The sequence below is a fragment of the Anas acuta genome, chromosome 6, assembly GCF_963932015.1.
Source record: "Anas acuta chromosome 6, bAnaAcu1.1, whole genome shotgun sequence".
Taxonomy (NCBI): domain Eukaryota; kingdom Metazoa; phylum Chordata; class Aves; order Anseriformes; family Anatidae; genus Anas; species Anas acuta.
The window spans coordinates 25,190,283-25,209,071 of record NC_088984.1 but is presented as its reverse complement, the minus strand read 5'-3'; the positions used below and the strand labels follow the sequence as shown (position 1 = coordinate 25,209,071).

The 18,789-nt window shown below is 34.1% G+C and overlaps 1 protein-coding gene across 12 annotated transcripts in view; it reads left to right on the top strand.

Annotated features, from left to right (window-relative positions):
• The window catches only part of PDE1A (phosphodiesterase 1A), a 222,140-nt gene that overhangs the window by 183,136 nt on the left and 20,215 nt on the right, over positions 1-18,789 (top strand). For all 12 annotated transcript variants that reach the window (XM_068685892.1, XM_068685894.1, XM_068685895.1 and 9 more), the window contains 7 exons: positions 1,605-1,705; positions 3,957-4,082; positions 9,467-9,568; positions 9,688-9,808; positions 13,685-13,766; positions 15,337-15,457; positions 17,239-17,426. In XM_068685892.1, coding sequence (XP_068541993.1) covers positions 1,605-1,705; positions 3,957-4,082; positions 9,467-9,568; positions 9,688-9,808; positions 13,685-13,766; positions 15,337-15,457; positions 17,239-17,426 — 841 coding nt within the window. The remainder of the gene's footprint in view (positions 1-1,604; positions 1,706-3,956; positions 4,083-9,466; positions 9,569-9,687; positions 9,809-13,684; positions 13,767-15,336; positions 15,458-17,238; positions 17,427-18,789) is intronic.

Below are 18,789 nucleotides of genomic sequence, written 5' to 3'. Positions count from 1 at the left end.
CTCCCTAAGAGCTTTCTCCTGCTTTCTTGGGAATTCTTTAGCTAAATAGTTCTCTGATTGCAGATTTTAATACTAATCTGAATTTTAACTGTACTGCTACAGTGTCTAGAATACTTGCCTTCATATAATATGGTATGAATATTCTGTATAATCTATAGATACTGTTTTTAAGAAGCACTCGACTTATAAATGAATTATCTAGCAATTTAAAAAAAAAAAAAAAAAAAAAGCTTTGAGAAGGCATCTGAAAGAAAATGTTTATGTTTAGATTCAGTTACTAATAATTTCTGGGTTTCTATTCTGTTTGGTATGTTGAAAAGATTGTGAAAGCCAGGAGCAGTCATGGCCCGATTTCTTATGACACACAATACTATGAAGGCCATCATTTCCATTTTTAGAATTGCTTACAGTACATTCTCATTCCTCCATTGTGACCTTTTTAAATCTATACAGCTTCACCAACAGCCAGCACTACTTGTTCTTCAGCTATCTTATTTGGTCACTGAATGACCTATTTCATTGTTCTCACACAACTTAGGAATTTTGATATTTTTCTTTGAAAAAATAATACAACTTCTGGCATCTTATACATTTCATATGTATTCATATACATATATGTGCCTAAATGGGTGCATAAGGATGAAGATCATTCTTAGATCTTATAGTACAGAAGCTTACTTCTACACTGAAAAAAGTCTGAAATGTATGTGAAAATATCCTAACTGGCATTTGACTTAATCAGTCCTATGATTGCAGGGTTAATTTTGATTTTCTACCCCCATATTAGAAGTTTCTACCCCCATTTTTAAATGGAGTACTTGAGTACTTCTCCTTGAGCTTCATTTCTCAGTAATAAAATAGAACTTGAAAGATAAAATAACGAAGATAATTTCACAAGAAGATCTATAAAGGACATTCTCAATTAGGAAGTTGTATAAAAGCGCATAAAAATCTAGGGCCTGTATTATTTTGTATAGAAGATGATCCTTCTTGCCTTTTGTTCTGTGAAACTGTATACCAGCTTTGTGCACCACATTTTTACATTTCTAGTTAGCTGAATGATATGATAACACAAAACACAATATAATTTAGAACTGGAAAAATCTCCCATGGGCCTAATTTCTGTACTACAGTACAGGTGAAAAATAGTTAATACTGATGTGTTACCTAGAAAAGTATGGTGAACTTTATATATTTTTCACTGAAAGATAAATTATAACCTTAATTTTGTATCAAGTTTTTAGATGAATTTACCATAATTCAGCAAATGCCAGATAGTATCTAGTAGATTAGATTCTTTCTACTCGAAACAGCTGCAAAATATACCATGTAATTTTCTTAATAACTTCTTAATTATTTTGGCTGCCAATATTTACTTTGCTTGTGATCATAAAGTATTTAACTTGGTCTGAGATAAATCCTAATAAGCACAAGGACTTATTTTATTACATAATACTTAGGTGTTATGAATCTATAGTCAACTGAAATCAGAAAAGGGTGAAGTTTAATTTAGTTGAAGGTAGTGCAAAATGCTTCCAGTACTGCATTTATCTGAATTAGGCTGTTATAGGAATTATGACTAAGATTTGTTTTTCATTTACTAGCACTGGCTCACAGAACTGGAAATTTTAGCAATGATATTTGCAGCTGCCATCCATGATTATGAACATACTGGGACCACAAATAATTTTCATATTCAGACAAGGTAAGCAAAGTGGTCCCTAACGTATCATGTCTGGAGTTTGCTGTTGATTCATCTGAACTGTTTCATTCCTGTTACTGATACTGCCATGAGGTAGCTAGGCCATTCCTGGTTTTATGAATTGAATATTCAGGGAGAAAACTTCAAGCACAGCTTTATAAATCCATACCAAGGGTCCTCTCCTAGCATGTTATAACAGGATCTGCAGTAGTTATGATAAAGAAATCCAGTTTGAAAGTCAGACTAACTGCATTCTGATGTATGCATAGCATTTCATATCCTCTGGTCCAGAACAACAGCATATAACTTAAAATATTTTCGGCCTATCAAAGAAAAATCACTGACCAGTCCTTTAGTGGGTGATAAGTGGTATACCTGATACTAACCTTGGTACTAAGTGTCTTATTGTTTTTTGTTTTCATACTCTAGACTGTACTTTGTTTTCAGTATCCTCAGTTGCTATCCACTTCACACGCTCTTCAAAGTAAATAAATAAATAAATACAGTAACACTGGCATATTCTAATGAAACATCTCTATTATCAAGAAGTATTACTACTTTGAACAGAAGTATCCTTGCACTCACCTATACAGGTGAGCCCAAGGCTTAAGGTTAAATTAAATCCAGAACATACTTAGGCCCTGGGATATGCTCTTCAATAATCAAAAAATTATAGATCTGCAACTAAAATAAAGGCATAATTCTTTTCTTCCTCAGCATAGTCTTGCTAAAAATAAACTTCATTTTGTAGTTCCAAGTTTATTTTACTTTTCTATTTTTGTCTTTAATATTTCGCTCTGAAGTATTGCAAAAGTGGAAGAATGAATTATGCTTTTGACTTTTACTTGGATATACTTATAAGCAGGTATTTGTTTTGTCATGGAGCTCATTCTTTGCTCTTAGCAAAATCGGCCCTGATGTGACATCCCAGGGCATGATTCCAGGTTTCTTTTGCCTGCAAAATCCTGAGGAAATGGCTGTCATAGTCACATAAAATACCAATGCTGATTAAAATTTGACATAATTAGCTAAGTGGGCCAAAGTGTGTTTCAGAAATGTATGTGATTGGCAAATCATTATTCTTCCCATGAATTATGGACATAAACATATTCTTTATTTAGGTAGGATATAGTTTGTTCTTTCTAAGTAAACTTTCTAGTCCTATTTTATTTTTTTCAGATTTCCTCGTATCTTATCATACATGTGGGTGGTTATACCAAATATATACTATTATTGAACCTTATTATATCATCATAGCTGCACTGCTAAATCAATGAACCTCTCTTCTACTACAGTCTGTTCAGTTGATCAAACAGAGGTACTTGGGAACAGTTTTATCAGAAGAGATGTATAGCAGAGAAGGGAGACCCAAAGAGGCCTAACAAGTTGGGTAAAGGTCTTGAGACAACAGGTTCCCCAAGAATTATTGAAATCTGAAATATGATAAATCTGTACCACATTAAAATTCCTGAAGAATCTATATGTAATGTAATTTTGGTATTTTAAGTTGGGTTCTAATTAGGAGGGAAAGGATATGGTTGATGGTGCTAACTTTTAAGGTAACAGTCTTAACAGTCTGGCTTTAGAAAGCATTTATATTCAATCAAAAATTCGGCTTTGCATTTCTGGTATGTCTTTGTTATGTGGCTTAAGTTTGGGCTGTTTTTCTGACAAAATATGGCATCCTTTTATAACATATGAAATTGAAGTTTTAAAACATTTTAATGTTTACAGCTCTTTCTGATTTTGAGCAGCATGAGCCAAAGCACTTCATTCTCAGAACAGAGGTGGTAACTTCCTAATATCCATTCTATTTGTAGAACCTCTCTTGTGAATGTATTTCATTTTAAATGGTTGTATTGCCAAAGAGTTTTTCTGAGTAGCCTTATTAGAGCATTTCTGTTGCTTTATGATCCAGTCTACTGTCAAGAAGCTCTAGGCTTGTCTCACAGTATTTTTTTTTGTCACAGTTTTATTAGATAAATAGAATGTTATCCATCTAAAACTATGACTTTCCCACAAACAATATATATGATGGTAATAATGATAAATTGTTATACATTTATTATGGAAAACTTATCAGTATTTGACAGAAAAAATAAACATTGTTGACTATATATATATACATATATATATGTCTATACACTTAATAATTCTCATAGAGAATAATGTCCTACCTTCTCCAGTGCTATCATTGGGATGCTGTTGAAAATCATGTCTTTTTTTTTTCCTTTTTCCTGTCTTTTAACACTAGGTCAGATGTTGCAATATTGTACAATGATCGTTCTGTTCTTGAAAATCATCATGTAAGTGCTGCTTATAGACTCATGCAAGAAGAAGAGATGAACATTCTGGCAAATTTAACCAAAGATGACTGGAGGTAAGTCATCTTCTGACATTCAGACATAATTCCAATGTTTAAAAATAATAAAAACTCCAGGCCTTCTCTATGGAGTCTATTTTAAGAGTTCAAATTACAGGAAAAATTCTTGGCACTGGAGGAAGTAATGAATATTTAGAGCTTAGAGAAATCTGCTGTGGTGTAAAGAAGTACTGTTTGGAAGATGCCAATACTGAGGTTGTGCTTTTATGAGGACTGTGCAGACAGTCTCTGATGAGATAGTTCTCCAGGAAAACCTCAGAGCTGCCCCTCTTGAGGTAGGTTATCTTTGCCTAACGGTGGGTTAAAACTCCATTGCAGAGTCACACTCTACTGCCAGTCTGATCACTACTGCCTATGCGATTTCTGTTGTGTAATGTAGCACAGCATAATCATATCTTGGTTAAGCATTAAAAAATGAGTTATTTGGAAAGTCCCAAGCACTATGGAGTTCTTACTTTTTTTTTTTCTTTTTTTCTTTTTTTTTTTTTCTTTATCTTAATGTACTTCCTGAAGGAAATTTCACTAGCTGAAAGAGAAGGGATAAAAAAACGAGCAGGTGTTAGAGGTTTTTCTCAGCTATTAAAAGAGGCGTGTTTGCATAGCATAGAATACTACATATAGCCCTTAAACATGAGTCTTCTGTGTGTTTCTGTAGACATAGCTATTATAATTTAGAGATCCTAAAAATAACTTTTAAATAGGTGGATTGTGAATCCAGATAGAGATGTTCTGCTTCCAAGAGGTTCTGCCACAGTGAATGATGCCACCATAAATAACATAACATAAATAACCATAAATAACAGCTATACTTTACTTCATTTATATTTTTATAAAACTCTACAATTATAAGAATACATCAATATCACAACAAATTTTGGCATAGTATATATTTACCGATAAAGGACTGATTTACATGGTAGAACTACATGATTTTACTTATCTATGTGATCAGTACATCCCTAAACAAAGACATTATTGAATATAAGTCTGCTGATCCTTTTGGTTTTCAGTTCATTATTTTCTGTAGGTGCTCCAATGTGCTTAATATTAAAGAACTTTTAATATTTTAATTTAGTAAAAAGTGAAAGGAGAAACATACACTTTTTCATTCTCATAAAGGATTTCTTCTCAGAGGATACTCATTTGGATTTAGTTATCATAAAGTTTGTATTGTAAATTTAGTTCTGGAGAAAGATCTCTGGAAATAAATTGTGAACTTCTGCAATAATACTAATATACAGCCAGATTTTCAATGTCAACATTAGAAAGAATCTTGATCAGCTGGGACCTGTTTTCTGGACCATTTGCTCTTCTATTGCATTTCTTTTTTCCATGTTTTTTGAACGTGTGATGCTATACCATGTTTCTTTAGAAGTTAATCACAGACTAAATGCTTTTCAATCTCTTCTCATTGTAAGCCAGTTTGAATTTACTGGCGGATTTTGTTTTAGCTTAGGGAATTTTGATGGATTACAGTGGCCGCACACTATTATATTCAGCCAGTTTGAAGTTGGTGGGTTTGAAATCAATAGAGAATAGAATTTCTGGTCCAACTTGTGGGGCTATTCAGTACAATTTATAAGAAATTTATGAAACCTGATTAATAAGCTCAAGCAACTACACTTAGACACACGGTTCCATGTTTTGTTACTTAGACAGACATTTAGGATCTATACTTTCAATGAAACCCATAACTTCCAAAGTGCCAGTCTGAGAACATGTGCAGTCTGTAGAAGTCTGATGCTTTAGATGGTTAGTCATGGAAATCATGATTTCTTGGTATTTATTTATAATTTTCAAAAATATTTCCATTACCCTGTCATCAGATACAATTGTTTGTTGGTACAATGAAAAAAGCTTCTCAATTTCTAATTATTTAGAAAGTGATCTTCTTGGATCTACATTGAAATTCATAGAATCATTAAGGTTGGAAAGACCTCCAAGATCATCTGTTCCAGCCGTACCTCTACCACCAATATCACCCACTAAACCATGTCCCTAAGAACCATGTCCAACTTTTCCTTAAACACCCCCAAGGACGGTGACTAAGCTACTAGACTAACAGTTTTGAAATTTGCACTGAATCATATTGGCAGTAAATTAAAATTATAATTTGTTTAACTTTTTAATGTACTTCCTGGCACTAATTAATTTCTTGACCACTGTCAGATGTTTTCTGAGTTGCAGTGAATTCTTTTTTTTTTTTTTTGTAATTAATTCCTCTGCTTATTTAAACTGTAGTTCTGCTAATTATTTCAACAAGATGAAGCAAAATGACTAGGAATGACTTTATAGTATTACACTTTTTTTCTGCATATTAACTTTAAGATAAATGAACTAATAAACTGTCAGCCTCAATTAAGTTTAAAACACAGAATTTGGGTATGAACAGGGAGACACTGCCAGCATCCTAATGAGGATGCCCTTTGTGGATAATGCATGTGACATTCATAGTCATTTCTCACTCTATTCTCAATTCTGAAAATACGTTCCAGTTTTCCATATTAGTTTTTTTCTATCACTTAGCCCTCCCAGGAACTAAAGAGGTATCCCTTTTTCTCCCACTTTCTCCTTTAATTTATTGGGTGCATGGTGTTTTAGCACCCTGTATGTTATGTCAATGATTACAAATGGACAGGCAGTATTAAAGTCCCAAACCTTTCTAGTCATAAATATACATTGATATTATAAATGGTTATATTAAAAAGACCAAAAAATTGCATAATGAACATCTTCTATTTCACAACTGTTCTTGGGAGTCTTCTGCCTGAGGAAAGCAGGGTTGCTATAACTTGCAAAATGAGCCTTAGGTCTTCAGTTCTCATCCTATCCTGTTTCTGCAGTTTTAACTCTATGATCTAGTGCGCCCAACTGACTAACTGTCTTTGTCATGAACAAATCCAGGTAAACCTAGTTTCTGTTTATTGGATAACTACTTAATGGAGAAATTCATGTGTTACTCCTTGTCTCTTGTTATTGCAACATTATTCATGTCATTTTTTCACATAATATTTCATCTGCTACTTACAAATATATGTAGGACATATGTTTATGGGAAGATTAAGAAAAGATGATAGAAGAGGAGATAACCATTTACTTAAGAAAAATGGATACTGAATACACAAAAGCAGTATTCTTCAAAATGTGAGCTCCGCAAAATTGCTATGTGTTATAAATGTAACAGTTACATTTCTTGTCATAGAACAAAAGGTGGTAAGACGTATGCATGATTTTGCCATGGTAGCGTGAGCAGTGCTAACTGTATTATCGCAATACCTTTAGCTGTGGACTGCTTAATGAAGTAGTCAGAGGTTTCTCTACAGGAGATCTGTCTGAGATTGACTGAGGTCTCCTTCAATATGGAAGTTGAGAGGGTCTTTTTCCCTGGGAGACAGTTAAGGAATGGTTTGATTCCAAGAGTAATCCTCTGTGCAATGGTAGTACACCGAGCCTCCTTGGATCTAGTGAAACTTTAGTTAAATGTTTCTCTACCAGTTCTGTATTTTCTGTCTCTGTATGTCTCTCATCCATCATTAGATGGATGGATGGATTAGATGGATGAGAGTGCAGGTAGAAAAATCTTTGCAGACTGTAGGTAGGAGAGCTTCTCCTTTGCGATTTAGCAGTTTTAGTGGCCTGAAATCTTCAGTAGTGTGTGAAAAGGACAGTGCTAAATTGTTTTATTCTTCTTCAGGTGACAGACGTAGTAATTTGGGTTTGTCACGTGCCATGACAGTGTGAATCTACCAGAAGCTGCATTTTGTTTCTGTATGTGTCTTATGTAATGGGAGTGGGCTTACATGTATTACTGAATACTCCTGAAAGAAATTTCAGAACTTGGAAAGTTAATAGGAAAATCTTCCATAGGAATGGAAGTGATAATTATTTCACTTTTGCAAACAGCAGGGTTTAACAATGCTGAGCCCTTAGTTTTCATGCAGGTTAGTTTTTTTTTTTTTTTTTTTTTTTTTAATGGATTTGGCTATGTTTGAAGGGTACACTTTCAAAGCATTGTGGAGAAGAAAAGGTTGGGATGCAAATTATTCTCTCATTATGAGGTCAGACAAGGTAAGTCATTTTCTAAACTCAGGTTGCTATGGCTGGATATTATCATTTGAGTAGAAGTGAGAGGGCTGAGTCTTTATCCAGTTATATCAAAGTAAGTCAGGAATAACACAAAAAACAATCAGGGATATCAGCTTAAATATGCCATTAATTTGACTCATCTTGATATCTTATTGTAAAAAAAAACATTCTAACAACCCTAAAGAAAACTACAACTTACCTCTTTTAAAATGTGTTTCTTTAAAAAAAAATAATAAAAAAAATTGTTAAATCAAAGATTGAATACAGTATAAAAGATCAGTGAGAATTACTTAAGTAGGATTCTACTGTTGATACTTGATACTTGGACATCTTAAGATTGGAGTTTGCTCATGAAGATAATATAGCTTCATAAAAGATAATAATAATAATATAATAATAATAATAATAAGATAATATAGCTTCATAAACAAAGATTTAATGTCAACAAATTCTCCACCATGTGTACTCTCTAGGCCTTGTTAAAATCATAAAGAAAAGCAATAGACTTTTACAAGGTCTACATACAATCCTTCTACTTTGAGAAAAGCAGAATTCTCCAAATTAGTAATTATTACTGGCAAAATAAATGTACTTTCACATACAATGAAAAATAATATGCTTTCTCACATGATTCATATTTTACTATTTTAATATTCACTTAAGAGAAAATTGATGGATAAGCCAAAATCTCAAGATACAGATAAATTATGAATCCTGAACTTGTTTTAACTCATGTAATAGGCATTAAGGAACTTCTGAGATGAGTTGTAGTTTGACATAATATTCATATATTGGTGAAACGTTCATAACATTTCAGATCTAATACATCTTGCTCTTTTGAGGTTCTTCAGTCTTCTTCCTAGATTTAGTGTTGTGCCTGCTTTGCACTAATATGAGGGCAGTAACTGAAGATATCAATATATTCTCCTATGTGTTGGTGAGCCTAGAGACTGAATTTTTTTGAGTACTTTACTTTTGGAAAAGAAGGAGTGGCTTATAATATGTTACAGAAATGACTTTAATTTTAGCTTATATACTAGAAAAGAGGAATTCCGAACCAGTGTGACTCTGAAATAGTGTTTACAGAGAACATTTTTGAAGTACATTGCTTCTACACAATCCTTTTACAATATAATGGTCAAGTTGTTAATTATTTATTTAAATGCTTTTAAAAATGTAATAAAAAACATGATGCTGTTTAGAAAGTTATAAATTAACAAGTACTGCTTAAAGAAATGTTCCATATGTAGAATAAATGAATTGTAATGAGTCATTTTGCTTTTAATTATTCTTAGGGAGTTGCGTAGCTTGGTCATTGAGATGGTCTTGTCTACAGATATGTCGGGTCATTTTCAACAAATTAAAACAATGCGACACACTCTACAGCAGGCAGAGGGGTAGGTCATTTTCCATTCTGTTCATTATCTGTAGTCTTTAAATGAGCTCATGTACAAGAAAAGACTTCAAGTAGATGTTTTTGTTCTGAGATAATTGGAGCATGTCCTTGAATTGACAGGGTAGACAAAGCCAAAGCCATGTCTTTGATTCTACATGCAGCAGACATAAGCCATCCAGCAAAATCCTGGGAACTGCACTACCGGTGGACCATGGCCCTGATGGAAGAATTTTTTCGACAGGTGCCATTTTAAAAATCTTTAAATAAACTAGTTGAAGAAGGAATTGTTACACAATTAAGTATTTTCTTAAGTCTACCAGCAAGGATGCTGTTGGTTGTGATTGACGAACATAGTCAGTAGTATATATTCCTTACTCTTAATACATACCACTGGCATTAATTCAACTTTATGTGAATAAGATGAAATTGTTATAGCTCCGTATCTGTTTCAGCTCATGCCAGGATTTTAAGTATTGTAGCATTTTTTTCTTTCAATAATAATATAACTTGTCAAGCTGTTTTCATTCTGTAGACAGAAATTTATATATGCTTTAAGTTAAAAAGAAGCACTGATAGGGTAGGGTGAGGGACTTGAAATAGAAAGATTCATGTTCAAAGAAGAATACAAAGCTCTATCTCCATTTAATATTTCAGAAAACCCTCCAATTACTTTTGATTGCCATGCATATACCACATTGTTATGTAGGTTTTGCTTTCATAACAACCCGATCCAAAACCAGAGGTTAGAGGGAATCATCCAGTTAACCATGGATGATATACAGATGATGTTTTAGGATATATCCAAAAACAAAAATGAAGGCACACCCTTATTAAAGTCTTCTTTTGTGAGATACTGAATTCAAAGAAAAAAAACAATAGTTGTTGGTGTCACAGCTGCCATTTTCTGACTCACCTCAGCAAGTGAAAAAACTTTTCTCTGAAGGGGGAACGTTCTCCCTGTAAAGACTATTTTGGCCATGCATATTTTTAAAGTAACCAAAATACAGTTTAGACATTACACGCTTCCTACAGTTATGCACAGCTTTTAAAAATGGTTAATAGAGATAATGAAACAGTGTATGTCTCACTCATCTTGATTGTCATTATTTTGCTATATATTAACATTTTCAAATCAGGTCACGCTGGAAAAAAGGATCAGAGAATAAAAGCCAGTAAGTTAACCAGCCAGTCAGTAACCAGGAGGTTATTAGGTTGATCTGCCCTAGAATGTTCTTGCTTAGTTGCTAGTGGTTCTTTTTACAAATTCTCAATAGGGAGCATCAGGACATCCTTGACTCTGGGGTTTGCAGTGGGGAGACAGAGTGGAGAGCTGGTGACTTAATCTAAACAAAGAATGGACTAAATTTTGTGGAAATACTGAGTAGTGTCATGAGTTTGTGTCTGTTTCTGTAAATGGAAATGATGAGGATTTTGAACTTCAGAGGAAAAAGGAAGAGCAGACTACCACAGATATATATTACTTGAAAAGGTCAGAAATGACCAACTGTAAAAACATTTCAGACACAGAGAGACAGACTAGCAGAGCCCATGGGACAGTGAGGCAATGTGTTCAGTCAAGTGGATGTAGCATTAGCAATAAACAGCATTACGCTGGTTGTTGAGTGCATAGGATCAGCTAATGCTTTAGCTATACTCTCATTAGACAAAGTAACTGGATCACAAATAAACTGTTCAAAGCCATGAGCAAGCATTTAGCAGTAGAATCAAGTCACCAATTGTGTATTTCTGCAGCTCAGCAGTATAAAATGTGAAAGTCACTTAGGCTGTAGAGGAATATGCAAGGAATTGAATTCCCCCTTTATAGGTATGGCTAAGAATAACAGCATGTGTGGAGCAGTTCCAACACATATAAAGTGTGATGAAGTAACTGTACATATAGAAATGTAGTGCAGACATGGGAGGCCTCTTGCTTCCTATATGCTCTGGCTTGGTTATACCTCATCTGCTCTGTTGATCTGAACACGTGTGGTGGAAATCTCTGGGATTTCCAGATCTGTGTCAGCCAAGATGAAGTAGTCCAAATGTATACAAAATCCATTAAGACCTCCTCTTCTTTTCTAAAAATTACTTTTTCTAAAAATAGCAACTCAACTACTTCTACTGCCTTGCAGGAAAAAGCAGCAGAGCTTGATAACTACCACCAAGAAAACAATGTTTTAACAGGCAGCTTTCAAAGTAGTGAGCCCTAGCAAAAAACAAACATTCACCTAGACAAAAATCTTTGTTAACTGTTAATCATAATTAAAATATGTGCAAGTGTTAAATTCTAGGAAAATGACAAAGAACTTTTAAAGTTTAAAAACAACTACAGAAGGTGTGTTATAATGCCAAGGAAAATCTGAGCTATTTGTTTAAAATAGAAATACACCCACCCATCTCAAAAACTTAAAACTAAGGAATTTGTAGTTCAAGTCGCTCAGAGAAGCACCACAGCTCTGACAACATTAGGTTCTCAGTCTGCAGAGATCCAAAAGTGCAAAAGAAAATTTGTCCAGTGAGTTCAGCACCTGAGAAAAGATTTTTTTTTTCACTCTGTTGATCTTTATCTTGATTTTAAATCTAATAAGATTCTAGTAATCAATTTAGATATCAATGCTGTGTCCTTTATGTCTATTTATGATAGACTTGGTTTTATATGGCACTTCAGTATTGATTATGTATTAATTAATTGAAAACATCAAAAAAAAAAAATCAAATGGATCCCTCACCAGTGTGGAATTTTCTCTTTTTTAATATCTAGTTTAACAGAAGATTGCAAAATTAATATTGCTTTAGAAATCCTATATTTACAATGGCTGGAATTGTTAGAACTACCCCATTTTATATTAAATCACAATCTGTCACCTGCATTTACATAGAGAAACCAGTAACACTGCTCTTAGTAGTAAATGAACCTGTGTTCTTTTATACACTAAAGGCAAGTTATGAACACTTGGGTGTAAAATTTATTATAATTACCATAGTAATAAAAATCTCCATTTCCACATGAAACACAATCTGTGGGTTACATCTGTTATTGTGTCTGAAGTGGTTTCATTGCTATTATTAAACTAGATTTGAGAGAAGTTTAGAAATATGATATACGATAAAAAGACTAAGGAAGGTTGATACTGCCCCCTTTATACATCAACTTCCGATAAGATCTTTGCAAAAATGGTATATTTTTTACCTCTGCTCAGTGAATGATCATGAAACAGCACTCTCCATGACTAACATGTAGAACCATTTTACTTGTAAGACCAAGTTTTCCTTGGTCTATAATGTCAGTGCCTCTGGAAGCCAGGTTTGTTCAGCAACACAAATTATATCTTCCTTTGAAAGATCTGTCTCAGCTTTTTGCACAACAAAACACTCTGAGCTTTTGCAGGTCAATTGACCTACCATGCTGTAAAATGGTAATAACACTACCCTGTCTAGACTGTTTTGATAAAAAAAAAAAAAGTTTTTTTCAGGTGTAAGGTGTTCAAATACTTACAGAACTAGGTTTACACAGAATCACAGAATCACAGAATTTCTAGGTTGGAAAAGACCTCAACTAATGAAATTAAACTTGTGCTTCTTTTTTCTGTCTTCAACAGTAGAGAAATGCATGCTAGTGAGAATGAATTAGTCAGGTCATGCCCTTTACCTGTGCAAATCCACTGAAGAAATTTTACACATTGAATAAACCAATATAATAGAAGGAAACATTTAATGTTTGGTGTACCATTACATACACACTAAATGTCTCCAATCCCATCACATCTGGGATCATCAGGACTAAATAGTGAATACTGACAGTCTTCATATAAAAAGTAATTTATTTTTCTTCCCTGACAAATGTTAAATCTCATTGGCAGATGCCTTGCTCTTGATAAGGGCTTGCTTGCAATAAGTTCCTTTATATAAAAATTGTCAAATGTAAGCTATAATTTTGACTTTTACTTTTCCTGAAATTCTAGAGTGATTTTTTCTTTTTGCCTGCAGCTTATTTTTGTTTAAGAATATAAGTGAAGAAAGTAATCTGTTGAATAAATACTAACAGTGTTCAGATTCATTTGTCTCTCTGTCCATATATTAAATACGTGCTTATAACATTAAACATTGTTGTTTGCAGGGAGACAAGGAGGCTGCTTTAGGTCTTCAATTTTCGCCACTCTGTGACCGCAAGTCTACTTTGGTAGCTCAATCCCAAATAGGTAATGACAAGTTGTGCTTTTCTTTTTCTTTTATGTGTAGGAGCATATAAAATCACGTGGACCTTTCCTACACCCATTTTGAATCTTAAATGTTCAAAATCCCATCATATAGAAAGTATTTTTTTTGTACCAATTTGTTCACTGAACTCATGTGCCCTTAAAGCAACAATATACTGGTCTCCGAAGAATATAGGCCTATTACAACACATGTGGTGTGAGGGAGGGATAGGAGAGGGATTTAGCAAAGTACTGGATATGAGCCCAGCTTTTACTGTACACGCTTCAGAGTTTGGTAGATAATATCCTCAAACAGGTTGTCTCTTGCTTAAAAACTTGAAGGTCTATCGGTCCTACAATCTGAAAACTTGGTAACATGTTAGATGCATCTCAACTAAAGCTAATTCACACATCAGATGTCTGGACTGTAGAGATCTGGTGTGGCATGGTCAAGCCTCCTTGGGCTGACAAGGACCACTGTGTTCTGTTCTCATCAATTCTAATTTCATTTCGGTCAGCAGCAGGCAAAATTCAGCTTCCCATTTTCAGAAATACAGGTCTTGGGTCTCTCTACACCTATTTCCTTCAGCAATAATAATGTAATAAAAATTGGTAAAGATCACTGAAGCTACCCTAGATGCATACTGCATAGATCAGCATGTCCTACTAACAGCTGTACTTTTTATGAGTGGATACAGAACTGTTGGAGAGATTCTACAGATGAAGGTGTCTTACCCTTGAGTTGAAGCATGTTGTACTGTCTGATCTTGTTACTTTGAATGTCCTCTATTCCATTTCACTGGGACTTGAAAGGCAATGCACTTGAGCATCACACCTACTGCAGAAAGGAAGCTGGATCCTAGGCTGAAGCACTGCTGCTCACCTTTGTGTTCTGTTGCCTGGTTAGAGTATGAAGACTCCTGGAAATCCATTGCTAGCTCATGTTTTAGATTTTTTTATTTTGTACTTTTTTCCTCTTAAGTGTTCAGTGGTGAATAATGCTTCATTCTCTCACTGTGTCATTCCATACCTTGATGAGCACTTTAAAATGTAAAAGACATTGTTCAGAGCTGACATCTCAGAACTGTGGGATGAATGCTGTCTCCTAGGGATGTTACTTGTTCTCTTCACTGATTTGACAGAACACTCCTACACACTGTGAAATAACACTTTACCTCCACAGAATAATAAACAGCAGTTTGAAGTATTAACTCCTTGGCAAGAAGTGTTGAATGGTAAAAGAGACAGTACGACTTCTAGCCCCTCAGCTCAACTGTGCTTCCCTTCTATTCAATAATTAATATTCATTTCAAAATGGTAGGTGTGTTATGCAGTACATAAAATTTACAAAAAAAAAAAAAAAAGGAATGAAAAGCTATAATTACTATTGTCTAGTTATATCTACACAGATTCTTTTTTTTTTTTTTTTTTTTTAGTTCTGCTTTTTTTCCCCTCAAGATTGTACAACTGGTATCTAGTATATTGTTAGGACTACAGTCAGAAAATCAGCCTGATATCAAGAATTTATTTTTAGTTTTGAGAGCTGTGAAAATTTTCTCTTCTTCTCCTTCAGGTTTCATTGATTTCATAGTAGAACCAACGTTTTCTCTTCTTACGGACTCAATGGAGAAAATTGTTATGCCTCTTATAGAGGAAGCATCAAAATCTGAAAGTCCTGCATTTAGGACACCCAGGTATGAATACACTATTTCTTTCTTTGAACTGAAATAACTAACATAATAACCCGGGTATGAATACACTGTTTTTGTTGTGAACTGACATAACTAACATAATGATGTCTTTCTTAGAATTTTTATTATTATTTTAACAGTTGGAAAAGTAACATAAATAGCTATCCAGTATTGCCACCACGTGGTGCTATCTTGTATTTGCAGTATGCTATTCCTCCACCGACTGTGGTTGATCATGCATAATAAAAGGCAAAAACACAATAACGATTAGAATACACACTTAAAATATAAGTTTATTTTCTACTGCATCTTTGATAACATTTTTCCTTTGACTATAATCTTTGTAATAGATGAAGTTCTTAATTCTGTTATGCTTGAGTCTTTTTCAGTATAATTTTAATTAATAGTTCTTTGATTTCTGAGAGACATTTGGAAGTAGAAGTGGTGAAAGCACTTTTTTTTTCTGAGTATTTTGTTACAGAATCACTGAATGGTTTGTGTTGGAAAGGACCTTAAAGATTATCTGGTTCCAAACCCCTTGCTACAGGCAAGGATACCTCCTACTAGACCAGGTTGCCCAGGGCCTCATCCATCTTGGCCTTGAACACTTCGAGGCATGGGGCACTACTTCTCTGGGCAACCTGTTCCAGTACCATTTGAGTAAAGAATTTCTTCCCTATATCTAATCTAAATCTACCCTCTTTTAGTTTAAAGCCATTACACCTTGTTCTATCACCACACTTCCTGATAAAGATGCCATTTTGCTTCTTCACATTCCCATTTTAGTATTATTTCACGTATACATGGAAGGTAAAAATGAATCAATTTAAATTCCACTTGAGTGATTTAAATACACTATTAATGAGATGCAGTTTTGTTGTTGTTGTTGTTTATTTGTTTGTTTTTTTGCCCATCAAGCTCTTGATTATTGCACCATGATAGAAGATGTCTACAAAATACAATAGTATGGTGTGATATGATTACCTGTGCAAAGCCAGAATAAATTTTCATTCTAAAATTGAAATTAATCCAGAATTATTTTTCATCCTAAAATTAAAATTAATCCAGAATTAATTTACATCCTAAAAAAATATTTTTTTTCTTTACCTTTACATGTATCTGCATATTCACATACAAATGGCCTGTACACTTGTAAGGTAGCTGCAGTAGTAGCCTGTAAGTGGTGGTTAATGCCATTTTTTTATTATTATTTATTTTAATAAAGTTCTGGATATTTTAGTTTTCCATATTATTTTGAAGGGTTGGATTGTATTGCCACTGTACTACACTCTGTTTTGTCTACAATTGAAAGCATTGTACCTTGAAGAGAAATTTTAGCTGAAGATAAACTCATTTATCTGCCAATGTATTGTCATGTCTTGCTTTTTTCAAATGGGTCAACAAATAGCTATCACATGTTTTTCCTGTGAGCCCTCAAAGATACTGATTAAAAACATAGCCAAGAAGCTGCTCCAAAATGGTTACATAAACCTTCTTTCAAGATCCAACCTACAAGTAACGTATTTCCACAACCCCCACTCCATAGCTTTCATGGAGAAAGGTTGATAAGAATCATTCCCAGGTTACAGCTTCATGAGTTGCAGAAATATCTTGTATCTTAGGCTTACTCTTTAGGCATATTTTGTTGAGCACTCTTATTTCTATATAGTGATTACCTGTAGGAATTTGACTCAAATCAACTCTTAGTGTATTGTTAAAAACTACCTTACTGAGTACCTAATTCATACTTTTATTTTTTTTTTTTGTGTGTTTCCCTTTTGCAGCCTGAATAGTTTGGGAGCAGTAAGCAATGCTGAAACACAAAGACGACATAATTTTAAAACTACAGCAAGTGATGGAGGGACTCACACAGAAAATTCTCTAGCAACTGTAGACCTAACAAGCTTTAAGAACAACTTGATGCAGATCATTCAAGCAAACAAAGAAAGATGGAAGAAATTAGCAGAAGACGGTATGATATACTAAGGAGGGATGTTTTTATAGTTTACTCCCTACTATCTCTTATAATTTATTTTTTTATTTTCCCTCTCCCTATAAAAATACATAGTTGTACTGTATTCATTGATTTTATTTCATATTTGTTTAGATGGCCCTGTTTTGTTCTCTCAGGAGTCTTAGAGAGATGTAGGTAGCCAGGCTATGAGAGGAAATCCTACAGCCCATGTAACAAGGCTCTGTGTTACTCAGTTTATCTTTAGAGGGATGGTTTGAAAAAGTGCATTTTTGCATATTAATGCTAATGCTGACATCTAACTGATGCTGACATCTGCCTTAAATGCCAAAGCCAACAATTCAAAGTATGATGTTTTGCTGCATTTGTTAAGAAACATAAAAATGATACTTTGCTATTAGAAATGCTATTTGTTCTGCACTGTATGGAACAAAATTCTTTATCACAGGTTTCTTGGCACTATGCTGTAGACAATTATTTAAATAACCCAAAATAAATATTTTGGCAATCACAGATTGTATTAGACTCAAATAAGTCCAAAAGTGACTTTTGATTTGCCAGTTGTTAGCTAGTAATAACAAACCTACATCAAACATCTTAGTTCATGAGCCGTAACTGAAAATTTTTCTGGGGTTGCAGTTATCTAAGTGAAATGACTGTGGTAATTGTTGTGTGAACACAATTTATAACCTTGATCCAGGTTAACTAAATGCCATTTGAGAACATACTGTCCACACAGTCTGTGCTGTTTCCAAGTAAGTACCTAGAGCATTTTAGCATAGTGTTTCACCGCTGTGAAGAACTGAACATGATCTGATACTGACTGTCAGGAATGATACATTGGTATGTACAGCCTTGTCTCTCACCCCATCATCCAAAGCAGCATTTTTTTTCTCTCTCATTAAGAGAATATTAAGTAAGAACAAGCTTCCTTACTTATATGGTGATGGTGACTTGAGAGTTAGGCAGAAATGGCAGCTGAGGAGGAGATGTAATTCATATTGTCACTTCTGCACAAGCAATTTCATATGATCAATTGCCTCTTTTGATATTGTCCAACTAATACTGTGTGGTCAAAAGGACAAAACTGCTAATTTATGATGATCCATGGCTGGCAGGAGTAGGCCATGGACCAGCTAGCTACAGCCTACAGAAATCAAGTGGTCCTGGGCTATCTGCATCCAACATCCTTCAGTGTGGAAGAATGAAGAACTTGCTGTCCGGAAGTTTGCCACTTCCAGTTACATCTACTACTAACAAGCCAGTTTGATTTTGGTACATCAGCATTCTGCTACATTACTCTGGAGGTGTACACTGCTATCAAAAGCTAATTTCTTCTTCGTTTTCAGTACTTAGTAGTGCT